At 42.5% G+C, this 26,499-nt stretch overlaps 1 protein-coding gene across 4 annotated transcripts in view; it reads left to right on the top strand.

Moving 5' to 3' along the window:
• WDR19 (WD repeat domain 19) overlaps nucleotides 1–26,499 on the top strand; it is a 126,029-nt gene that overhangs the window by 60,802 nt on the left and 38,728 nt on the right. For all 4 annotated transcript variants that reach the window (XR_012158692.2, XM_073342265.2, XM_073342266.2 and 1 more), the window contains exons 17-25: nucleotides 2,990–3,194; nucleotides 3,801–3,960; nucleotides 8,994–9,104; nucleotides 9,499–9,608; nucleotides 11,637–11,694; nucleotides 12,691–12,831; nucleotides 12,920–13,002; nucleotides 14,993–15,076; nucleotides 23,979–24,125. Coding sequence is in view for 3 of the 4 variants with exons in the window: in XM_073342265.2 (XP_073198366.2) it covers nucleotides 2,990–3,194; nucleotides 3,801–3,960; nucleotides 8,994–9,104; nucleotides 9,499–9,608; nucleotides 11,637–11,694; nucleotides 12,691–12,831; nucleotides 12,920–13,002; nucleotides 14,993–15,076; nucleotides 23,979–24,125 (1,099 nt within the window). In the remaining variant the exon portion in view is untranslated. The remainder of the gene's footprint in view (nucleotides 1–2,989; nucleotides 3,195–3,800; nucleotides 3,961–8,993; nucleotides 9,105–9,498; nucleotides 9,609–11,636; nucleotides 11,695–12,690; nucleotides 12,832–12,919; nucleotides 13,003–14,992; nucleotides 15,077–23,978; nucleotides 24,126–26,499) is intronic.

Below are 26,499 nucleotides of genomic sequence, written 5' to 3'. Positions count from 1 at the left end.
GCTTTCCCCGATCTCCTGACGCAGCACAACAGCGACATCAACCATACCAATCCACATGCATTTCACCTCAGAGCAGGGTATTGGATGGGCATATTCTCTGGAAGGGGTGTGTTCATAAGAAATGCAAAACATCCTCTCCAGCAGCAGGAAGGAATCCCCTAGGAGTTGTTACCGAGCCAAGCGGAAATGCTTCTCCTCCGGGGCAGAGTACAAGGGACTTTCCCCAGAAGGAGTGGGGATTCCCCACCTCCGGGACTACCTACTGTCCTTGAAGGCATCAGGGCTTGGCCTCCGCTCTCTTAAGGTCCACCTAGCAGCAATTAGCATCTTTCAGCCCCATGTGGAGGAACATTCTATCTTTACTCACCATTGACTGCTAGGTTTTGGAAAGGCCTCATCAGAACCTTCCCACCTGTACAACCCATCACTCCCCAGTGGGACCTCAACCGCCCTTTCAACTGCTGGCATCATGTTCTATGTCCCTCTCCATGAAGATTGCCTTCCTCATTGCTGTCACTTCAGCAAGAAGGGTCAGTGAACTTGGGGCCATGATGGCAAACCCTCCTTTCATGATTTTCTATAAAGATAAAGTCTCCTTACACCTGCATTCCAAATTTTTGCCAATGGTCATTTCCCAGTTTCACGAAAATCAATCCATTCACTTACCTGCTTTCTTCCTGAAACCACACGACTCTGAAGAGAAACTGCAACTCCACTACCTCCATGTCCGTGGGGCCTTGGCCTTCTACCTACAGAGGCCATGACCAATCAGGAAAACCCCCAGATTGATTGTTGCAATAGCTGAAACTGTTAAGAGGCAGGCAATCTCTACACAGCTAATCTCCAAGTGGATTTTGGGGTGCATTACACTATATCAATTATCTGGCCTCCCACTATCCTCAGGGGTGTAGGCCATTCTGTGAGAGCCCAGGTTTCAACCATGGCCTGCCTCCACAATGTACTGCTTTGGGATATATGTAGAGCAGCCACATGGAATTCGGTACACATCTTTACTGCACATTACGTCTTGGTGAATGTCTCAGTAACGGATGCCTCCTCCAGGCATGGCTGTCCTCCACTTATCTCTTTCATCTGCTTCTTCGCATCCTCCTTCAACTTAGGTACCACTTGTTAATCACCCTCAATGGAATACAATAGGGCCCATCTCTCGAAGAAGGAGAGGAGGAGTTTGCTGACCTATAACTGGAGGTTCTTCGAAATGCGTGGCCCATATCTGTATTCCGCTTCCTGCCCTCCTTCCCCTCTGCTGCAGATCTGCTGGATTTGCAGTGGAGAAGGAACTGGAGTTGCAGTCAGCCTGCCCCGCCTTTTATCTCTTCAGATGAAACCATGAGGCAAGTCAGGGTGGATGTGCAGACCGATGGACGCTACTTTCTAATTCTCCACTTCAGACCCATGGTGTGCATATGATCCCTATTTGTATTCCACTGAGGGTTTACACATATCTCAAAGAGCCTCTGCTTACAGGTACCTCCTCTCTTCTGTCTTACTATCTATCCCTTTCCTAATGGTTCCTAACATTCGGTTAGCTTTTTTGACTGCCACTGCGCCATTGAGCGGACATTTTCAGAGAACTATCCACTATGACACCAAGACCTCTTTCTTGACTGGTAACAGCTAATTTAGACCCCATCATTTTGTGTGTAGAATTGAGTGTTTTCCAATGTGCACTACTTCGCACTTATCAACATTGAATTTCATATGCCATTTTCCAGTCACCCGGATTGATGAGATCGCTTTTTAACTCTTCACAATCAGCTTTGGACTTAACTATGTTGAGAAATTTTGTATTGTCTGCAAATTGTGCCACATCACTGTTTACCCACTTTTCCAGATCATTTATGAATATGTTGAACAGCACAGGTCCCCATACAGTTCTTTCAGGTACCCCACTATTTACCCCACTCCACTGTGAAAATAGACCATTCGTACATTTTGTTTTCTGTATCTAACCAGTTACTGATTCATGAGAGGACCTTACCTCTTATCCCATGACCGATTATTTTGCTTAAGAGCCTTTAGGAGCTTAAGAGCTTAAGGTTTGGGACCTAGATAAAGGCTTTCTGAAAGTCCAAGTATACTATATCTACTGGAGCACCCTTATCAGCACGCTTGTTGACACCCTCAAAGAATTCTAATAGATTGGTGAGGCATGGTTTTCCTTTACAAAAGCTATGATGACTCTTCTGCAAAATATTGTGTTAATCTATGTATCTGATAATTCTGTTCTTTACTATAGTTTCAACCAATTTGCCTGGTACTGAAGTTAGGCTTACCAGCCTGTAATTGCTAGGAGCCTTTTTTAAAAATTGGCATTGCGTTAGCTATCCTCCAGTCATCTGTTACAGAGGCTGATTTAAACGGTACGTTACATACCATAGTTAGTAGTTCTGCAATTTCATATTTTTGAGTTCCTTCATAACTTTTGGGTGAATACTGGCTGATCCTAGTGACTTATTACTGTTTAATTTATCAGTTTGTTCCAAAACCTCCTCTATTGACATTTCAGTCTGGGACAGTTCCTCCTCAGGTGTGGGAATCTCCCTCACATCCTCTGCAGTGAAGACTTGTCATTTTGCTTTTTGTCTTTCTTGAGTGCTCCTTTGGCACCTCTGTCATCCACTGATTGTTTGGCAGGCTTCCTGTTTCTGATGTACTTAAAAAAAAAATTGCTCTTTTTGTGTCTTTTGCTAGTTGCTCTTCAAATTCTTTTTTGGTATATACTTTTACATTTGGTACATACAGTAAATGATGAATGCCAAACAGGAGACCTTGAATTAGTCTGATTGGTCCAGGTGTAGTGCTGCTGCTATGCCAAAGGGTAAAAGAACAAAGCTGTTGGGATTTTCAAAATAAGATTCCTTCACTCTTACGTTTTTTAACTGTTCGCAACTGCAACTGGTTGCTAAACATGTCATAATGAAGGAGCATTTTAAATAACTTTTTTTTTTCTGATCTCCTAATACAGGGTCCAAGGTTATTTTGGCAGGTGGCACAAAAGTTCCCTTTTCCCACAAACCATTGCTTTTGTATAATGGAGAATTAACCTGTCAGACTCAGAGTGGGAAAACAAACAATATCTATCTTAGTACTCATAGTTTCCTTGGCATTTTGAAAGACACCGGGTTTAATGAGCTGAAACAAATACTTACTCAGACTTTAATGCTGAAAAGGTAGGTCTGCTTTTTAATTATATGGGTTAATCATTTCCTTCTGTGATTGAAGCACACAGTACAGCATACACTGGTGTTCTAAAAATCTCTTGCTGAATATTGATAAAGTTATATTGAACCATCATTCCGTATAAGTGCTTAGTCTGTCTGGGTAGCCAAGTAACAAATGACACAATGATGCTTTTTCTTACTGTAAAGTAAGAGCTACAGTAATTTATTCAAGACCTATTCTGGGCTGCATGGTAGCTTCTGCCTCAATACTGGCTGAAAATGCATGCCACCCACTCCCTCCATTCTAAAGGAGCAAAAAACAGTACAATGGGAGGGTGTAGTGCAAAGTGAGAAGTAAGCTAGAGAAATAAAGTATTTTTCTGAAGGAGAAAGGTAGGGCAATTTTGTATACGCTGGAGGCTGGTGTTTTCATGTGGCCCTGTTTTTTCCTGTCACAGGGCTCCTAGCAATTTCCCTCAAACCTAGAAATTAGTCAGTCCCCAGTTTCCCTCTGCTTTGAGGTTAACTAGTTTTTGAGGTTTAAAAGAAAATGTTCTAATAAAATACACATTGAATGCAACTGTTCGTTTTAGTTTTGTTTTTCACCGTGCATAGGTTTTCTGAAGCATGGGAGGTATGCAAACTTCTGAATGATGAATCTGGTTGGAATGAGCTGGCCAGAGCTTGCCTACATCACATGGAATTGGAGTTTGCGGTACGTGTTTATCGGACAATTGGAAATGTTGGGATGGTGATGTCACTAGAGCAAATAAAGGTAACATTTTAAAATAATTACCAAACATTTTTGTAAAAATATGAAAGATTAAGATTAAAATGCACTTTTAAGATTGCTGGAATTCTGGTGTTGTGTGTTTATATTGAAGAAGAATTATTTTAGTGGTGTCAGTATTTTAGCGGGAGAGGAAGAGTATGTATTGAGGAGAAACCAGAGCCATCTCTAGGCAGCTTGCATATTCCAGAATGTGTTAGATGCTTACTGGAATCCCTCCTTAATTAGTTGATTTGCATTTAGCACTGTAGTACTACATGTATGTATACTGTGGTATGTAACCTCTCATTTAAATCAGCTTGTGTACCAGATGACTGGAGGATAGCTAATGTGACGCCAATTTTTTTAAAAGGCTCCAGGGGTGATCCTGGCAATTACAGCCTGATAAGCCTAACTCAATTTGTTGGGGAAGAGTCAACATGGTTTTTGTAAAGAGAAATCATGCCTCACCAGTGTACTAGAATTCTTTTGAGGGGGTCAACAAGCATGTGGACAAAGGTGATCCAGGGGATATAGTGTACTTAGATTTTTCAGAAAGCCTTTGACAAGGTCCCTCACCAAAAGCTCTTAAGCAAAGTAAGCTGTCATGAGATAAGAGGGAAGATGCTCTCATGGATCAGTACCTGGTTAAAAGATGGAAAACAAAGGATAGGAATAAATGGTCAGTTTTCATACTGGAGAGAGGTAAATAGTGGTGTCCCCCGCAGGGGTCTGTACTGGAACCCGTACGATTCAACATATTCATAAATGATCTGGAAAAGGGCGTAAAACAATGAGGTGGCAAAATTTGCAGATGATACAAAACTATTCAAGGTAGTTAAGTCCAAAGCAGACTGCAAAGAGTTACAAAAGGATCTCGCAAAACTGGGGACTTGGCAACAAAATGACAGATGAAATTCAATGTTGATAAACACAGAGTAATGCACATTAGAAAACATAATCCCTCCCAACTACACACATAAAATGATGGGGTCTAAATTATCGGTTACCACTCACGAAAGAGATCTTGGTGTCATTGTGGATCGTTTTCTGAAAACATCTGTTCAATGTGCAGCAGAAGTCAAAAAAGATAACAGACTGTTAGGAATCATTAGGAAAGGATTAGATAAGAAGATAGAAAATATCATATTGACTCTATATAAATCTATGGTACACCCACATCTTGAATAGCGTGTGCAGATCTGGTCACCCCATCTCAAAAAAGATATATTGGAATTGGATAAAGTTCAGAAAAGGGCAACAAAAATGATTAGGGGGATGGAACAGCTTCCATATGAGAAAAGATTAATAAGACTGGGACTTTTCTGTTTAGAAAAGAGACGACTAAGGGCGGGGATATGATTGAGGTCTATAAAATCATGACTGGTGTGGAAAAAATAAATAAGGAAGTGTTATCTACTCCTTCTCATAACACAAGAACTAGGGGGTCACCAAATGAAATTAATAGGCAGCAGGCTTAAAACAAACAAAAAGAAGTATTTCTTCACACAACACACAGTCAACCTGTAGAACTCTTTGCCAGAGGATGTTGTGAAGGCCAAGACTATAACAGGGTTCAAAAAAGAACTAGGCAAGTTCATGGACCATAGGTCCATCAATGGTTATTAGTCAGAATGGGCAGAATGGTGTCCCTAACCTTTGTTTGCCAGAAGCTGGGAATGGGCAATAGGGGAAGGATCACGTGATGATTACCTGTTCTGTTCATTCCCTCTGAAGCCCTTGGCATTGGCCACTGTCAGAAGACAGGTTATTGGGATAGATGGATCATTGGTCTGACTCACTGTGGCATTTCTTATGTTTTTGTGTAATTTTTAAAAATGTGTTATTTACTCCTCATAACACAAGATCTATGGGTCACCCTCTGGGTTCTGACAGTTCCTGAGAAAGGAGAACACGGTATTATGTTTCTAGAAATAAACAGAAGACAGGACAATGCCGATTTTGAAACTTTGATATGGTTGAAATGGCACTACTTGCAAAGCACCTGTGAGTTACACATTTTGGAAGTGTTAAAAATTACCAAATTCTTTTGGCCTTTGTCTCTAACATAGACAATTCCCAACACTGTTTGAATACTAAAATTTCTATTACTTTTTTTTTTTTTAAGGTGAGCTACAGGAGCTTTTAAAGATTTTGTGAGCCCACCAAGAAATTTTGCAGTTGCTTCTGCTTTCTCCTCATATTTCACAATCTTAAGGCTATGTTCTGATCTCATTTGGGGTAACTACTGAAATAAGTGGAGTCTCTCTGGATTGACAATGGTGTAACTAAAATCAGAATTTGGCAACTGGATTGTGTATGTGTTGTCATGAAGATTGCTCCTGGTTGTCATATTTGTTGTTAATTTGTCCACCTCACGGTTCAGAGCCCTTATAAAGGCTTTAGTTCAAAACTTTACTTTATAATTTTTCTGTTTGGTTTTCTTAATATAACATATATAACATTAGTGTCATCATTTCATTTTTTGTATATGAAGTCACAAAAAAATATTTCCATATTGTTGGAGATCCCAGGGCATGGCCACTAGTTAAGTCGAGGGGATGGAAGGCCATAAGGGTTGAGGAAGTCTTCCTGCTGAAGGCCTAAGGGCTTCTTCTTAACCCCCTTAATAGAATTCAGGCCTGGCTGGTTTGAGTAAGTTCTTTTGCTTTTAAAACAATGTTGCAGCCGTAGATAATGCCTTATAGTGTAAGGTTTGCTGACGCCAAGTTAAAAATAATAGGAGATAGTTACAAGGCCAGGCCAGATGTGCTGGTTGTTTAAGTTGCTAGGAATGCTTGTTAGAGGTTGCAGGAAATAAACATTGTTGTAACGCACATAAGGAAGGCAGAATATTTGTGCAAAGTTTTTTAATTGGCTGATGTGTAGTGCAGTAGCATCAAGGAATATAAAAGTGTGTGTAATGACCTGCTCTGGTGTGCAGGATTTGAGATTCTATTCTCCCTGTACCTTGTTTGCAGCTGCAAATAAACTTTTCTACTTCTCCAGCCGGTTGTGATGATTGAGTGAAACACACCGGGTAACAAACCCCTGCTGTTGTTTTGCCTCTTGGCACTGGGTGCCGGCAATAATATGTTCTGTTTACTACTTTTCACTGCTTTGTTGATGTTTTGCTTTTGCACATTCTGTATGTAAATGGTATATAGTAATTTTGATTACTAGATTTCTAAATGTACAAGTAATATTTATAGTGTGTGTAATGTGTGGGAGTTCGTATTACCTTTAGAAACTAAACTTTTGCATTTCTAGTTTTTTTGTGTTCAAGTAGGTAACCTTAATATGTTGCATTAATGTGGGTTTTTTATCCAAAATTAATAAAACAATATATGTATACATAGTAATATATATTTGAAGAAAACAAAGCAGAAAATTGGAGCATTTTTATGTTATTTCATTTTCCTCATTCCTTTCTCTCTGTTCTTCTTTCCATTCAGTTTCTATACTGTTCAAATATATATACTATAGTTACAACAATGTGTCTACTCATACAGTATAGATTTTACAGAGACAATCAAGACATTCAGAATGAAGCATTTTTTTATAGTTTTTATTGAGAAATGTTCATAATTGTTACATTGTAACTAAGATCAATACTTTGCAATAGTGCATCTTAAAAATGCATATTAAAATAGGAAATGTTAGACTGTTCTATTGCAAATTGCTGATATTTACTCCTGGGAGAATTCTGCACCACTGCGCAATGCAGAATTTCCTTTCCCCTACAGAAATGGGCTGCAGTGCTGCTAGACCCAGCAGAGCCCAGCTCACACATAAGACACTGCTGGGGGGAGGGGGCAGGAGCTAGAAGGTTCCTGGCAGCCGCAGTTCCCAGCATGCCCTGAGGCAAGGAGAGGGTGGCACACAAAAAACTCCATGCAAGCCTGGAACTGATCATCAGGCTGTTTCTCCCTCTGCATCCCTGGCTCTGTGGGGGGGAAAGGGGTGGGTATCAGGCCTTTGGGAATCACGGCTGGGCTCTGGGCGGGTGTGGGTATCTGGGCAATGGGGTCCTGTGGCTGGGCTCTGAATGGGAGACGGTGCGGGTATCTGGCCCATGGGGGCCCCGCAGCTGGGCTCTGGGGGAGAGAGGGTTCAGGTGTATTGGCTGTGGGGGCAGGCATGGCTTCACTCTGGCAGGGGAGGGGTTGTGGGTGTCTGGCCCCCTGGCTGGGCTCTGAGTTGGGGCGGGAAGGGGGCAGAGACACAGGATCTGGGTTGTCATAGGTGTTTCTTTAACTCTCTACTCCTGGGGAAAATTTTGTGTGTTTGTATTGTTACAGACATACGTGCTGACAGGTATTTTGAAATAGATTCCCCAAATAACTGAAATTAGTGCAATGATGTAGTGTTATTTTCACACACAAAATTTGCAGAATTTTGCAGAATTTTAAAATATTGTGTGCAGAATTTTTAATTTTTGGCACAGAATTTTTAATTTTTTGGTGCAGAATGCCTCCAGGAGGAATATGATATTGGACAGTTTTAATGGTAAGGGCATTCAAACATTTTCTCATTTAAAAACCACTGAAAAACTGTGTCAATTTGAATGCCTCAGCTGTTTTTGTGAAATGCCAAAACCCTAAAAAAATATTTCTGATTTGTGTATGTATTGTACGGGTATCCACTTCTGCAACTCTTACTTATGTGAGGAGTCCCATTAGCTTTATTGGAACTGTTCAAATGAGGGCTTTAAAATTGGGCCCTTACATTTTGCTGACTGCCGTGTATTGGGGGTAGAATCTGCTCTTTCCTATTTGATGGCAGCCCTTACATGTACGTTGAGGAGTGTCCCATTTCTTGTGTAATGAGAGAGGTTTTAACAAATTATGTCACTGTGCATATCATACAGTAAAAGTGTGTGCCATATTTTTTCTGGGTGAAGAGTGACACATGCACAGACATGACCTGGTAGTTGGATCTGTAGAATCTTTTAAAAATTAGTAATAGATGACAAGAATTTGTAATAGGGTCATCATCTGGACAGTTGTAGCACTCAGTATTTTTATTTTATTTTATAGGGAATAGAAGACCACAACCTTTTAGCCGGACATCTTGCCATGTTTACTAATGACTTTAATCTGGCTCAGGATTTATATCTGGCATCCACCTGTCCTGTTGCTGCACTTGAGGTACCCAGTTAAGTTGCCTAAAACTTTGTCAGATGTTAATTGTTTTTCTTGCCAACCTAATATACACTATTACCTGATTATTTTACATGGTGATAATTCTGCTCAGTTTTGTAGTATTTCTAAACATTTTGAGTCATAATGATATGGGTCTGTCAACTGCTTAAGATAAGTATGTATTACGCCTCTTATTACAGTAACACCTTCTTGTTATCATCTGTCTCAAACTTTCTGTTGAATCCAGTCAAGATTCTAACATTGGTAATTGTATTTTTAATACTAGAAAATAATATAATAATTCAGTATTTGATGCTTACATCAGAAGATTGCCCCCCCCTCCAAAAAAAAAAAGCTGACTTCAAATAATTTCTTTTGAAATTATTATTATTATTAACAGATGAGAAGAGATTTGCAGCACTGGGACAGCGCATTACAGCTGGCTAAGCGTTTGGCCCCAGACCAGATCCCGTTCATATCAAAGGAGTATGCTATGCAGCTTGAATTCACGTATGTTTTCCTGTAAAGATGTAGTATTGTAATATTTAACTCGTACTTCTACTAAGTAGAGAAATACTAGTGATGTCCTGAAAGCATTTCCACAAAGATCTTGATTTGTTTGAGTCACTTCAGCTCATTACAGTGTTATACAGAATCCCTGAGAGGTCCTGTAGCTGCTGTACCAGGGAAATTGGGAGTATCCACAGAAAACTACTCTGGAGACATGGTTCACAAAAGTAGCTGCTCATGATTGATTTAAGTGGCCATAAAAGAAAAAATGAAGTCCACGCCAACTGGTAAACTTCCCAACGCAAACAAAATAGACAGTTAACCAGAGGCTTAGTTGCAGACCAGTGTCAGCTTGGAGTAGCTTTCTCCTACCTGCCACTTTTTATCTCCACTGTTGAGAGTGGAAGACAGCCTGGTACTTAAATGCCCATTCCTCTCCTTCCTAGGTCACCCTGTGTCATCCCATTTCCTGCATATTTGTGAAAGAGGAGAGCCAGACTTCCAGGTCAGCAGTCCCTGGTAGAGAGAAGGAATCTACCCTACTCTCCTTGTCTTTTAAACCTAACTATATAGCTGCCCCTACCAGGTTGATATCCTGTTCCCTTTGGCTGCCAAATCAAGGTAGGGGATCATGGCTGCTTCAAGTATGTACCCGTGTGCAGCCACTGAGCAGGCTTAGTCTGGTAAAATAAGTGAGATTTATGGGAAAACAGTGGCTGAGAGAGTGCTTCCCACGGTACCAGGTTTCTACGCTACCAAAGAGATCATATGAAGGAGCTCCTTAGAAGTTAAATTCAGCCTCATCACCAGTGACATTTGAGCTTTAGAAGGCTCACTTCCTAGGACCATAGAAGATTTTGGCACGACAGCCATAAACCCCTGACATAGGCCTTATTTCTAAGCAAATGTGCACTGAAATCACTAAATCAATTTTAATTCACACCTTATGTTGTTTTGGAACAAGTCTGGGAACCCTCTTATTTTGGAATAAAAATGTCTTATTTCTATTTTGTTTAAGTCGTTAAATAAATAATTCAGTCAACATTAGTGGTATCAAAATAGGATACTTCTTTCTTAAATCAGCCTCCGTTGCTTGTTGAGCTCAAGGTGTAAAGGCCTAGAAGTGATCTAGGAAAGAGGCTTCTCCAAGAGACAGGTGTGCATACTCACTCCTTATTCTTCTTGGAACATAGAATCATAGAATATCAGGGTTGGAAGGGACCTCAGGAGGTCATCTAGTCCAACCCCCTGCTCAAAGCAGTACCAATCCCCAACTAAATTATCCCAGCCAGGGCTTTGTCAAGCCTGACCTTAAAAACCTCAAAGGAAGGAGATTCTACCACCTCCTTAGGTAACGCATTCCAGTGCTTCACCACCCTCCTAGTGAAAAAGATTTTCCTAATATCCAAACATGAAGGGACATGACACACATGCTTAATTCCACCCTTCTTGTCTGAGCCATAGAGTCCTGGTGAGCCATAATTAAAAGGTTCAAGGCCCATAGGGTCAAAGTGAAAACTAAATATGTTGTGGCACAAACTACATAACACTTACTAAGTAACTATAACACAATTTAAGCCTAGAAATTAAGGGAGTTTTGGATCAAAATCCCCCAAATCACCCTGTATACTGAGAGAAGATTCCTGCAGGTGGCTACAGAAAGGAGGGAACTGAGGCATTTTTGACCATATGGCACTTTGGTAACCTTAGCTCTGAATGTTGGGAGTCATGAAAAGGTGCTCATGCAGCCCCAACACATGCTGCTTTCCAGAAGGTTCCCAAAGGAAATGCAGCAGCACTAGGGGTGCAAATCACACAAAATGGGAATATGCAGCGGCCACCTCAAAAAAGAATTGCAGCTTACATTAAACGCTCCAAAAATGTGATCACAGAATTAACTGTGTTTTAATAAGAGTTGATTAGGAGATCCATTCCATTTATTTGTCAGCTATGTATGCAGGCTTCATATCTCTGCAACTTGTTCCTATTAATAAACATTTTTACACATATATTATTATTTTCTTTTAGGGGTGATTATGTGAATGCTTTGGCACACTATGAGAAGGGAATCACAAGGGACAATAAGGTAACACTCTTCAATGATGGTGGCATACAAGTAATTATAATATATATTGTACACTGAATTCTTCTGTGACAGTTTATTTAAATACAGGATTTTGTATTCTTCTGTAAACGATATGTTTCAGAATAGCAGCCGTGTTAGTCTGTATTTGCAAAAAGAAAAGGAGTACTTGTGGCACCTTAGAGATTCTTTTTGTAAATGATTTGACTCTCTTCCTTTTCAAAGAACAATATTGATATATTGGTCTTTCCTGTAATTTTATACACAGAGAAAAATGGCTTACTTTATGTAAAACAGTACTGCATTAAGATTATAGTACTGGGAAATTATTTTTACCATTTGAACAATTTCACAATAATTATGTAAATATTAAAGGAGACAGTGCCAAAATAATAATATATTTTTATATGATACTTATATAGATTTCTGCTCCTTTAGTGTAGTCAATCGTTCAGTAAAGAAGAATAAAATGAATAGTCAGATTTTTCAAAACAAGCGAAATAGCAATGCTTTCATGTATATTTTAAAACCAAATGTGTGAATTTGGGGCTAGTACTTTGAGATAAGTCCAATTAGAAGCAAGTAATTTCCCCATCTGTCTTTTTCTGTACATATGTTTTGGTGTGTTGTTCTGTTTCTTTGTCTCTTTTTGAAACTTACCTTTGTCCTGTATACCTGGCCTAGTCAGTTATTTCAAAAAATAGAATGTAGTGTGAAACACTAGATGAAACTTCACAAGAAAGTCACCTAAATATAGCCAGCAACGAAAACATAGGCTTTTCCACAATTAATGGCACCATTATTTAATCATAAATACTGACTGTTGCCTTTTAAGGCTCTGGTTTAAATTTTCTAGACAAGAACAGCTTTACCTGAGGTCAGGTCGTTTCTGGTTGATGCATTTCACTGTTGTTGAAATAATTGCAATGGCTTCCGTAAAACCAATACTTTTTGTACTGAAAATATAGTTATCACTTTACTTTTGATCGCCAATACCAGGAACATGATGAAGCTTGCCTAGCTGGAGTGGCTCAGATGTCCATTCGAATGGGAGACATTCGTCGGGGGGTTAACCAAGCCATTAAACATCCTAGCAGGCTGCTAAAGAGAGACTGTGGAGCCATTCTGGAGAGTATGAAGGTATCCCTAGTAATAGAGAGAGTATTAATAACATGATGAATTCCCAGTTACAAATAAATAAACATTTGTATAATTTTCATTATTGTAGCAATTTTCAGAAGCCGCCCAACTATATGAAAAGGGGCAATATCATGACAAGGCAGCGTCAGTATATATCCGCTGTAAAAACTGGTAAGTGCAGCTTTAGTGCAGTTTTACGTTCCTTGAAAAACAGGTTATATTGTAGTGCCCTTTGAAAAGGAATAGGAGTCCCTGATCATTTTGATTAATCAGACACATAATTCACATGACAGTCAGTCTACTGACTTTTTCTTGGGGACTAGGTCAAGTATGATTTACACTCTGAATCTTCAGAAACACGGGTTGATGTAAATCAAAACTTTGTTAAAAAAAACCCAACCCAAACAACAGCTACGCTAATCAGCAAACTTCTCTTTACTTGGTTATGTTTAGCTTGACTCTGTAACTGGGCTTTCAGAATCTTTGTGTACTACACACTTTGAATCCTTTTACTTGCCTAATTATATTTATTTCATGAAAGCTTCTTGATTTACAAAAGATGATACACCTGGGAGTGCAACACAGCCTTTTAGTTCTAGGCTGCTGGTTCAAATTCAACACAGGTCTGTATCAGCAAAAACAACAAGGAGTCCTTGTGGTATCTTAGAGACTAACAAATTTATTTGGGCATAAGCTCTTTTGTGGGCTATAACCCATTTCATCAGATGCATAGAGTGAAAAATTCAGAAGGCAGGTATAAATATACAGAAACATGAAAAGATGGGAGTTGCCTTACCAAGTGGGGGGTCGGTGCGAACGAGGCCAATTCAGTCAGGGTGGATGTGGCCCATTCCCAACAGTTGACAAGAAGGGGTGAGTGTCAACAGAGGGAAAATTATTTTTTCTAGTGACTCAGCCACTCCCAGTCTTCATTCAGACCTAATTTGATAGTGTCAAGTTTGCAAATTAATTCCAGTTCTGAATAAAAACCTGAATAAAGACTGGGAGTGTCTGAGTTCCTACAAAAAATACTTTTCCCTCTGTTGATACTCACCCCTTCTTGTCAACTGTTGGGAATGGGCCACATCCACCCTAACTGAATTGGCCTCGTTAGCACAGACCCAACACATGGTAAGGCAACTCCCATCTTTTCATGTGATGTATTTTTATACCTGCCTATTAAATTTTTCACTCCATGCATCTGATGAAGTGGGTTATAGCCCACGAAAGCTTATGCCCAAATAAATTTGTTAGTCTCTAAGGTGCCACAAGGACTCCTTTTTGTTTTAGCATCATATGGCTGTTCAATGTCATTTTCAAAATGAACTTGGCCCTTGTCCAGTTCCTAGGGAGCAGGTGTTTACATAATAGAATTGCCACCATAATTGGACTCCTCTTAGCAATCTCTGCAGAGCGAACAATAATTGAATTGGTAGAAAGACAGATGTACCCTCTCCTCAAGAGCTAGTTCCTCCAGGTCAGAATTGAGACACATTGGGGTAGTGCAGGGAAAGCTTGCATTGCTGTCATCAGTTTTATGCCTTTTCTGTGAATAAATGAGAGTACGGCAGAGTCCAGCGTGGTCTGTCTGGCACTTTTCACAAATAGAAACTACGGACCAGATCAGCTAAAGTATTTAGGCACGTAACTTCCACTGATTTCTAAATAGCTAAATACCTCTGAATAATGGGGCGTATGATCACATCCAAAATTAAAACAAGGAAGAAACGATATTCTAATTCTGTAAGGCCCCTTTACATTGTCACAACAGCATAAAATGGCCTGAAAATGCACAGTAACCAATTAATAGTTTTTAGACGTGTAGCAAGTGCATATTTTTGAAAACTTTGAAGCTCTTTCAAAGCTTCTCTTGTATATAACAGAAGAGAGCATATTTGTAATGCAAAATATCATGATTAATTTCCTTGTTCGTGTAAATGAAAATGAGATCACTTTTACATACTAATTTTTTTTTGTCTTAATTATTACTAAAGAATAAGATCATGTTGTTGCTGGTATTCATACTACATGCATTTTGTAAGTTCCTTTTTCTTTTCTCTCGAGTATTTCTATAAATATGCATATACTTTATTTGGTGAAGACAAATTAAAAAGAAAGATCACATTTATTATTTGATTACTTTATTCTCTTTGTTTTCTAGGGCAAAGGTTGGTGAGCTTCTCCCTTGTGTATCATCTCCAAAGATACACCTGCAGTATGCCAAGGCAAAAGAAGCAGATGGCAGGTGTGTTTAATTTCCAGAATCAAATAGTCAAGGGTTTAAAGCTACAGAATGTTAATATTCACAGTTTTATTCATAAAAAAATTAGGATATGTAGTGAATACGTATTTGTTGAAAAATATAAAAATCAAGTGTTATGCAAACGTCTTGATACTAGACAAAGATTATGCTGCTGATTAGGAAAGAAATAGTTCTGATTGATTATCCTTGGGTTAAACTTTAAAAAGCTATTTTTTAAAAGTAGCATTAAAGCTGTTAAGTACTGTAGCTTTGTTCAGTGGATGTGATGTGCTGAAGTTTATTTTTCTTCTAAAGACTCCTGAGTTTTTATAAAAAGCTATGATTAGTCATCACAGTCTGGGAAACAAACAGTTTTTTCTTTTTAAAATAAATTACAGTAGCACTGTTTGTAATAATTGGGTCTCCAAATTTACCTTCATTGTGAGCGCAACTGTAAGAAGTGAGTGGCACAAAATGTCACAATAACCTATAACAATAAACATTGATGGGAAAAGGTGGAAAAGGGAGATAGGCTTTTTTGTTTGTACTAATTCAGGCTATTGATATAATTCAAGGACTGTGTTAAGATCATGCCTGGTAAACAAGAAAATTGGTGTGTTGAAAATTAGGGCTAACTGATGATCAGAATATTGAGAGGATGGGCTACTCTGCCCATCACTGCCCTTTTGAAGTCCTTAAAAGAGAAAACTTTTTGGGGAAATTCAGGAGGAAGAAGCTGTTTGCCAGAAACTGCTGCAGCAGGCTTTATGATCATAGTTGCCACAGTCTCTTGATTCCCCGTAATCTATTGTAACACTGTGGGGATCTCTTATACTGATCCTGAGAAAGATGCTGACCAGTTTGGGCCAGAGAGGAGGATTCAGATGACATTGCCACCTCCACCAGCTCCAGCTAAATTCTGAATGCTACCTGGGATGTGAGACTCTCCCTGTCTCTCACATGCACGTGCGCACACAGTGTGTCTTCTTTCTTCAAACCCTCCCCTCCCCCCATATTTCTTCTTTCCTGTCCCTCTGCTTTTACCTTCTGCTTAATAAGAATCTGGCTTAGCCAAGCAAGACTTATTTGTAACATTGCTGTTACCCTGTGACCAGAAAGAGGTGACAAAAAGCAATGCCCTAAAGATGCTGGTACAAGTTTGCCAGATCTCGCAGTGGCTATTAAGACAGTCAGCCATTTCCCCTCCCCACGCAGCAGTGTGGTTGCAGATAGGAGTCAACACCAGACACAAAAGCTGCATCTTTTCTATCTTCGCTGTTCTTTTCTCTTCCCTCTTGTGTGTGTCTTCTAGGAAACAGAATTGGACTTGCAACAGCAACCCAAACAGCTCAACTAATATCTTTTCATTTCCCCAAAAGGACAGTTATTACCAACATTATTACCGCATAAGAGACTGTCAAACAACAGTTCCTTCTAAAAACTCTATAGCTAAAGGCAAAGGAAACAAGGAATGTTGTTAAAATGAAAGTCTTACTTAAGACTTTATGTTTTAAATGCTTTAACTGTTTTCCTTTGTTTTCTGTATCTTTAATAAAAGGTTATAAGACTGTTCAATTTTATAGTTGCCATGGTACTAAGCAGGCTAGGGTCTCTATTCCAAACCTGAACCTTGTTTAACACTATTTAATGTTGGATAGAAACAGCGTCCTGATAATACCTTTGACTATTTCAGCCTATTTATTCCCATCTAAATTAATACAATGCACCTCATTTACACAAAGACAGGGACAATCTTTGTAAATTATTGATTAATGTTTAGAGAAGCAAACACAAAAGCAAGGATACTTAAACACAAAATATAGTTTTTGCTATTTGTAATATACAATTAAGTGTACTGCAAAATATTTTGTGACAATAACAGTCTTAGTATTATGAGGACTCACTACAGTGATCTTCTGCTAAATATTTCTTGTGACGTGAGCAGAGGCCACTATTTTTATGCCAGTAATAGAGTGTGTGAATGAGGAAGGTCCTATTGTAACTTGTTTGACTAGAAGAGAATGGGAGTTCTTCTTTGAGTGATTGCTAATGTCCATTCCATGTTAGGTGTGTGCTCGCCACATGCACTGGCGTTGGAAGTTTTTTCCTCAGTGTTATCTGTAGGGGACAAGCTCTGGTGCCGTCTGGAGTGGCGCTCATATCGCAGGTATAAGGGGTGCTGGGGGCCCCCTCCCTCCCTCAATTCCTTCTTACCGCCAGTGACGGTGCTGGAACATCTCCTTGCTTCGGCAAGCACTTACTTACCCAGTGGTTTTTTTCTCTTAGTGTTATAAATAGTTAGATAAGTAGTTCTTTTGTTCTTTAATAACTAGTGTGTTAGTGTTGTAGATAGGTTAGATAGTCCCCTGTGGGACTTAGCCCAGGGACGGGACATGCCCCGTTCCCCAGGTTTCAAGCCTTATGATGGCTGTAGAAAGCCTATGCTGATCAGTGGCCCTCACCAAAGTTGCTTGAAGTGTTTGGGAGAAGCCCACATTAGCGATAAGTGCTGCATTTGTAAGAGCTTCAAGCCCAGAACAAAAAAGGAGTGGGATGTAAGACTGAGAGCGCTCATCATGATTCAGGCTTTGTGACAGTCTTCGAGCCACCAAAATTGGACTTGGCACCGAGTACAGCGGCATTAGTGCAAAGTGCACCTCTGGCACTGGCCTTCTGGTGCCGGTCACAGTCCCGGCTAAGAAGCAGAGGAGGCACCCGGGGGAGGGCATTCCCCAACATCCCATGTGGGAAAGGGAAAGTCTGGGGACCCTTTTGGGGCAGAAAGTCTCCGGAGCCCAGCCAGGCACCTGCATCGCCGGCTAGGCCAGCCAGCCCTCCTAGGAATCCACCGGCCCCACGAGTAGTGGCAGAGGCCCCAGCACCTGGAAATCCTGTCCACGCCAGAGGCCTTCCAAGCTGAAAAAGACATTGTCTTTGCTGGTGCCCCCGACACTGTGCCAAGACATGGTCATCTCCAGGGGGAAGCCAGCACTGGGATCCATGCCATGATCTCTGTCTATGCGGCATCACTCCCTGGCACCGCGGCAGTTGACATCAAAGTGCCAATCCCTGGGGATGCACTTCTGACCTGCCCAAACCGACCAAAGTTCCCAGCCCCATTCACGGGACTCTCAGCACCAGTCCCCTGTGGGATGGCACCGCTTGCCTGATGGCTGACACAGGGCCTCAGCATGCCATCGGTCCCCAGAATGGTGCCGGTCTCCAGAGAGGAGATATTGCTCCCCAGGATAAGGGACTCCATCGGGGCCACGGCAAAGTCGATCCCAGCTGGTACCGAGGTGCAGATCTCCAGACTCGTGGTACCAATCGTCTGGGTCAAAGCGGCGCTCCCATCCATCCCATTCCCAGTCACCAGACTCAGAGCACTGCTCTCAGAGCTCGGAGCACTGCTCCCATCCACGGTGGTACTCCCCGTTCATGAACAGGTGGTAAAGCTGGTAAAAACTTCGTGGCAAACCCCATCCTCTCTCCCGCCCATTTCCAAGCAGGCAGAGAAAAAGTATTACATCCCCGTGAAACATTTGAGTACTTGTATTCTCACCTGGCCCCGAATACTCTAGTGATCTCGGCGGTCAACAAGAGATAGACAAGGGCAACCAGGCCCAACTCCCAAAAATAAGGCTGGTAAAATGCTTGACTTATTTGGGAGAAAAGTTTATTCGTCTACCAGCCTCCAATTATGAGTGGCAAACCATCAGGCCTTACTCGAGAGGTCTGATTTCAACGTGTGGCAGTCAATATTGAACTTTGCAGACTTGTTACCGGAGGAGTCCACGCAAGAATTCCTTGCCATCCTAGATGAGGGGAAAACTGTGGCAAGGGGCTCCCGTCAGGCCGCCTCTGATGCGGTGGACTCGGTCAGGAGATCCATAGCGACAACTGTGTCCATGAGGTGGGCATTGTGGCTGATGTCCTCTGAGCTGTCGACAGAGGCTAAACTCTCGATCGAGGACCTCCCTTTTGATGACCTGTCTAGTTGGCAGCCGGTATCAAGTGGAGTGCCCCAAGGGTCGGTCCTGGGGCCGGTTTTGTTCAATATCTTCATAAATGATCTGGAGGATGGTGTGGATTGCACTCTCAGCAAATTTGCGGATGATACTAAACTGGGAGGAGTGGTAGATACGCTGGAGGGGAGGGATAGGATACAGAAGGACCTAGACAAATTGGAGGATTGGGCCAAAAGAAATCTGATGAGGTTCAATAAGGATAAGTTCAGGGTCCTGCACTTAGGACGGAAGAACCCAATGCACAGCTACAGACTAGGGACCGAATGGCTAAGCAGCAGTTCTGCGGAAAAGGACCTAGGGGTGACAGTGGACGAGAAGCTGGATATGAGTCAGCAGTGTGCCCTTGTTGCCAAGAAGGCCAATGGCATTTTGGGATGTATAAGTAGGGGCATAGCGAGCAGATCGAGGGACGTGATCGTTCTCCTCTATTCGACATTGGTGAGGCCTCATCTGGGTACTGTGTCCAGTTTTGGGCCCCACACTTCAAGAAGGATGTGGATAAATTGGAGAGAGTCCAGCGAAGGGCAACAAAAATTATTAGGGGTCTGGAACACATGAGTTATGAGGAGAGGCTGAGGGAGCTGGGATTGTTTAGCCTGCAGAAGAGAAGAATGAGGGGGGATTTGATAGCTGCTTTCAACTACCTGAAAGGGGGTTCCAAAGAGGATGGCTCTAGACTGTTCTCAATGGTAGCAGATGACAGAACGAGGAGTAATGGTCTCAAGTTGCAGTGGGGGAGGTTTAGATTGGATATTAGGAAAAACTTTTTCACTATGAGGGTGGTGAAACACTGGAATGCGTTACCTAGGGAGGTGGTAGAATCTCCTTCCTTAGAGGTTTTTAGGTCAGGCTTGACAAAGCCCTGGCTGGGATGATTTAACTGGGAATTGGTCCTGCTTCGAGCAGGGGGTTGGACTAGATGACCTTCTGGGGTCCCTTCCAACCCTGATATTCTATGATTCTATGATTCTATGACCTGGCCCTGTTCGCAGACCCGACGGACATGAGGTTGCATGGGCTTAAGGATTCTAGGGCTACCCTATGTTCCCTAGCCCTATATACACTAGCCCCCCTAGAAAGAGGTTCAAACCGCAGCAACCTCATCGACCAAACGGTCAAGCTAGACCAGGAGCTCTACCACAAGAAGGGCAGGGACTATAAGCACCGCCAAGGCCAACAACTGGGCCCTGCCTCTCACTCGGGTTCTTCCTGCTACCCCCAGGGTAACAAGCAGGCATGTTGAGGGTGTGCCCGAGGGCAACGTCCCAGTCTGCAGACAGGATCCTACACCCCTTTTATTTTCCAACCACCTTTCTCCCTTCCGCCCTGCTTGGGCTGCTATAACAACGGACCGCTGGGTCCTCAGGACTGTGGCAATGGGGTATACCCTACAGTTTATTTCTACCCCCTCCTTCCCTGCCCCTTCCCTGTCCCTCTTCAGGGACCCTTCTCACAAGCAGCTTCTTTCCCAACAGGTGCAAGCCCTCTTATGAGTCACGGCTGCAGCAGAAATCCCTGTACATCAGAAGGGGAAAGACTTCTATTCCCGGTATTTTCTCATACCAAAGGCCAAGGGCAGTCTACGCCCCATTTTGGACCAGCGAGGCCTCAACAAGTATCTCAGAAAGTTGAAGTTTTGCATGGTTTCCTTGGCCTCCGTCATCCCCTCCCTGGATCCTGGAGACTGGTACATTGTCCTCAACTTAAAGGACACATACTTTCATATCGCCATCTTCCATGGACACACAAGATTCCTGCAGTTTGTAGTGGGACGAAACCACTTCCAGTTTGCAGTGCTGTCATTTGGTCTAGCGACAGCACCAAGGGTGTTTACAAAATGTATGGTGGTGGTCGCTGCATACCTCAGGCAACAGGGCATTCAGATCTACCCATACCTCAATGATTGACTCATCAAGGGTCATTCGCAGGCTCAGGTCCATTGCAGTGTTCGGGTGGTAGAAGCCGTGTGCCAGGCACTGGCCTGTTGATAAACAAACAAAAAAAGCAATGGTAGTGCCAGTGCAAATAATAGAGTTTATGGGGGCAGCCCTAGACTATACATGGGCCAGAGCTTTTCTCCCAGAGCCCAGATTCAAGACAATGTCAGCTCTCATCACCCAACTCACCACCCACCCTATCACCATGGCCAGAGTATGCCTCAGGCTCCTAGGACATATGGCAGCGTGCACTTATGTAGTTCATCATGCACGTCTGTGGCTCAGGCCCCTCCAGATGTGGTTAGCGTCAGTTTACGTCCCAGCCAGGCACCACCTGGACAGAGTTCTCACAATTCTGCCGCAAGTGCTTACAGCTCTGAAATGGTGATCAAACCCAGTAAACGTTTCCGAAGGAACACCCTTTTCAGCCCCAAAACCTACAAAGATGCTAGTGTCGGACACATCCGACCTAGGCTGGGGGACCCACCTTGGATCACTGAAGATCCAGGGGTTATGGTCCTGGGAGGAGCTCACACTAGACATCAAAGTCAGGGAGCTCAGAGGCATCTGTTTGCTTGCAAGGTGTTCCTTTCTTGACTGTCCTATCAAGTGGTTCAGGTGTTGACTGACAATACAGCTGCCATGTTCTGTGTCAACAGGCAATGAGGTGCAGGGTCCACAGCTCTCTGCCAAGAAGCCCTCCAGCTATGGGAGTTCTGTATCCGGCATGGCATACACATTGAGGTGATACATCTCCTTGGTGTCTAAAACACATTGGCAGATTTCCTCAGCAGGGCGTTCTGTTCTCACCACAAGTGGTCCCTCCACGAGGAGGTTGTCAAAATGATCTTCCAGAGGTGGGGAACTCCCCAAGTGCACCTGTTCGCCACCAGGTGGAATGGGAAGTGCCACTGGTTTTGCTTCCTCCAAGGACTTTTTTCCTGTCTTGGGCAGACGATCTGATGTATGGCTTCCCGCCAATCCCTCTTATCGGCGGGACCCTCCTGAAAATAAAGAGGGACAAAGCCAGGGTCGCCATGATCACCTCAGCATTGGTTTGGCATGTTCATGGACTTGGTGTCAGCGCCCCCATGACGCTTCCCAACCACCCAGATCTGCTCTCTCAGGGTCATGGGCGGTTATACAGCCAAACCTCACCCCACTCTACGTCACAGCATGGATGTTGCATGGCTGAACCCAGAGGAGCAGGTTCGCTCTACTCAAGTCCAGCTGGAAAGTAGAAATCCCTCTGCTAGAGTAACTTACCTGGCAAAATGGAAATGCTTCTCCCGCTAGGCATTGGAGCAAGGGATCTCCCTGACCCAGTAGTCTCTGCAGTCCATTTTAGACTACTTGCTTCATTTAAAGCATCGGGCCAAGCCTTCTCCTCAATCAAGGTGCACCTGGCCTCCATTTCAGCTTTCCACCCCTGTGTCCAGGGCAAATCAGAGTTCTCACATGAGATGACGATCAGGTTTCTTAAGGGCCTGGAAAGGCTCTTTCTGCCAGCCCAGAACCCAGTACCCCAGTGGGACCTCAATCTAGTCCTTTCTAGGCTCACTGGCCCTGCCTTCGAGCTGTTAGCCTCCTGCTCTCTTTCACATCTATCTTGGAAAGTTGCCTTCTGTGTGGCTATCACTTCAGCGAGGCAGGTATCAGAGATTAAAGCCCTTACATCGGTGTTCTACAAGGACAAGGTTCAGTTGTATGTCCACCCGGCTTTCCTGCCAAAGGTGGTGTCGATTTTCCATATTAACCAGGACATATTTCTCCCCATTTTCTTCCTGAAGCCTCGCGCGTCGAACAAGGAGAGACATATGCACACCCTTGACGTCGGGCAGGCTCTGGTCTTTTCCTTAGAGCGCACTAAGTCCTTCTGTAAATCAACTCAATTCTTCATCGCGGTGGCCAACAGAATGAAAGGCCTCCCCGTGTCTTCTCAAGGGCTTTTGTCTTGGATTACCACCTACATTCGCACTTGTTATGAACTGGCGCAAGTTGTACCTCAGCAGATAGTGACGCCAGAGCTCAGGCATCATTGGCAGCCTTCCTGGCACAAGTCCCTATCCAGAATATCTGCAGGGCCGCAACATTGTCGTTGGTGCATACCTTCACGACCCACTATGCCATCACCCAGCAGGCTAGAGATGAGGCTGCCTTTGACAGAGCTGTGTTGCAATCGACACACAGGGGATACTGCTTGGGAGTCACCTAACATGGAATGGAAATGAGCAATCACTCAAAGAAGAAAAAACAGTTACCAACCTTTCGTAACTGTTGTTCTTCGAGATGTGTTGCTCATGCCCATTCCATGACCCACCCTCCTTCCCCACTGTCGGAATTCCGGTAAGAAGGAATTGAGGGAGGGAGGGGGCCAGCAGTGCCCCTTACACCAGCACACATGTGCACCACTCCAGAGGGTGCCAGAGTTGGTCCCCTACGGATACCATTGAGGGAAAAACTTCCGGCACCGGTGCATGTAGTGAGAACACACACCTAACATGGGATGGACATAAGCAACACCTCTTGAACAACCATTATGAAAGGTTAGTAACCATTTTTTCCTCTTGTTAAATGTTGAATAGTAGCTATTATTCAAAACCAGTTTGACGTGGCTAACTTGCCAGTTTAGATGACTGTGTAGATACCCTCATAAAGTATGTAGACTGATAATGCTGCTTGTCTTTCAAGGTGAGTCAAAAGATGGTATTGTATGAAGTGTTGTCTGTCTTCCTACTGCCATTATCCATCCCAATAAAAGAAGAGTTCAAAAGGGGTGTACATCTAATAAACAAATTTCCTAAACAAACAACAACTTGGTTTCACAGCATAACTTCTCAGGTGTAAAATGTTATGAGTCGCTTGCATAGAATATTGTAAAGAATTCCTAACAAAGCCAAGAAAGCTTGAATGTAAAATGTGGACATCATCATTTTGCAGATACAAGGAAGCGGTTGTGGCTTATGAGAATGCCAAACAATGGGACAATGTAATCCGGCTATATTTGGATCATCTTAACAATCCTGAAAAAGCTGTTAGTATTGTCAGGGAAACACAGTCTCTCGATGGAGCCAAGATGGTAGCCAGGTAATGCAGTACTGTAGATTAGATAGATTTACAAACCTAACTTTCCTAACATTACTTCTTTATAACCTCTCATGCCATCATCCTTGTTGCCCTCTTCTATATTTTTTGCCAAGTGCTAGAATTATGCTCAGTACACTAGAAGTGATTAAAAAATGAGATGTAAATAGTAAGCCCTCTAGTCCATCCACAGAGAGGTTTCACTTTTACAAAGGGCTATTCAGTTTTTTGGATGTCTTCTCTATTAATTTGTTGATACAGTCCAGTCTTCTGTTTGCTTTTCTTACTGTAGAAGTCTTGAGTGTCTGTCCATTCTTATCAACAGATTTCTTTTGCTTGATTCATGTCTTCTAGCTTGTAACCATGTAAAGCATAGTCCCTTTAGTTATTTGAGTTATATTAAATTCTCTTATCATTACCTGGTATCTGGGAGGGATATTCTTTTTTATTTTATTTTGTATTGTATATTTTAATTTATGGGGTGGGTGTGATGGGTTGGATCACAGAGAGCCCCTTGGGACTGCCAACTGATGTGCCAAGACTACTTCTGCCCCTGCCTTCCCTGCCAACTTGAGACTCCAGCACCCTGTCTTGCTGAGCCAGACACGCCAGTCTGCTCCAACACAGACCCTGGGTCTGAACCACGTGCCCCAGAGCTGCAGACGTAACTGAAAGCAACTTAAGAAGTGTTCCTGTCTTTAACACTCAGATGCCCAACTCCCAATAGGGTCCAAACCCCAAATAAATCCGTTTTACCCTGTATAAAGCTTATACAGGGTAAACTCATAAATTGTTCACCCTCTATAACACTGATAGAGAGATATGCACAGCTGTTTGCACCCCGCCCACCAGGTATTAATATATACTCTGGGTTAATTAATAAGTAGTTTTATTAAATACAGAAAGTAGGATTTAAAGTGTTTCCAAGTAGTAACAGGCAGAACAAAGTGAATTACCAAGCAAAACAAAATAAAACCCGCAAATCTATGCTAATACAGTAAGAAGCTGAATACCGATAAAATCTCACCCTCAGAGATGTTCCAGTAAGCCTCTTTTACAGACTAGCCTCCTCTAGTCTGGGTCCAGCAATCACTCACACCCCCTGTAGTTACCGTCCTTTGTTCCAGTTTCTTTCAGGTATCTTTGGGGATGGAGAGGCGCTGTAGCCAGCTGAAGACAAAATGGAGGGGTCTCCCGGGGCTTTAAATAGACTTTCTCTTGTGGGTGAAGACCCCCTCCTCTCTCTTATGCAAAGTCTAGCTACAAAATGGAGTTTTGGAGTCACCTGGGCAAGTCACATGTCCATGCATGACTGAGTTCCTTACCAACCAAGCCACATTCCTGGGAAAGCCCAGATGTGGATGGGCATCTCCACGTTCATTGTTGGCTTAAGGGCTTCTTGACTGGGCACTTACTGAGAATAGTCTTTTCTCAGGAAGCTGACCAACTGCTTCACTAAACCCTACTTAGAATCAAACAAGTATGCAGCCAATATTCATAACTTCGAATACAAAAATGATACATGCATACAAATAGGATTAATAGATTCCGTAGATCATAACCTTTACAGAGATATGTTACATGGCATATGTAGCATAAAACACATTCTAGTTATGTCATATATACATACATAAGTATATTTCCATAAAGCCTTATGGCGCATAGAAGGGGCATCTCTAGGTTATTATCATAAATCTGAATCTGTGTTTTTTGTATAGTGCAACACTTCATAATCCCTGAGTTGAGCACTGAAAGGTGGGGGCTTTTTTTTTTTAAGCCTCTAGAATGCTCATTTTAGCACATCTATAGCTTTATGTAGGGCCAAAGCTTGTGCTAGTCAGTTAAACTTAAAATTTGCAAACCGAGGGTGATATTCACTCGTGGTGTTGAGGACCACTGCAAGTCTATTTGCACCATGTAAGCTCTATTCTGTACAAGGTTAGTCTGCTGGGTAGCCAAATAAGCTGCCTGTTGCATGCCATGGAGCTAGTCACTGTACTAGTCATTGCAGGACATGTGTGGAAGGTGCCTTCAGAGACAAAGGAAGGCCATGGCAACCAACTCCAGTTTGTGTTTTTGCAGATCCAGTGGTCCCAGTATCCTGTAGAACCATTGCATTGGGGTTGTGGCTGCTACTGGAGCCCTGCACACGGACCTTGGTTTGGGAGTGGGAGGGGAAGTGTATTTCATCACTACATCCTCCCTGCATTCTCTGGTTTCTACACAAGGGGAGTGAATTTCACTCTGAGTGCACAAGTTTGCACGTTCTTACTCTTACATACAATCACACAAACAAACAAAAGCAGTAAATATCCATTCAGTTCAAAGTGCCATGTATGGTTCCCTGGGTGCATATCAAGAACATCACACTCTATGC

This window comes from Lepidochelys kempii, chromosome 4 (assembly GCF_965140285.1).
Source record: "Lepidochelys kempii isolate rLepKem1 chromosome 4, rLepKem1.hap1, whole genome shotgun sequence".
In the NCBI taxonomy this organism is placed as follows: domain Eukaryota; kingdom Metazoa; phylum Chordata; order Testudines; family Cheloniidae; genus Lepidochelys; species Lepidochelys kempii.
Note: the sequence above shows the minus strand (reverse complement) of the source record. Positions and strands in the feature narration are given on the sequence as shown.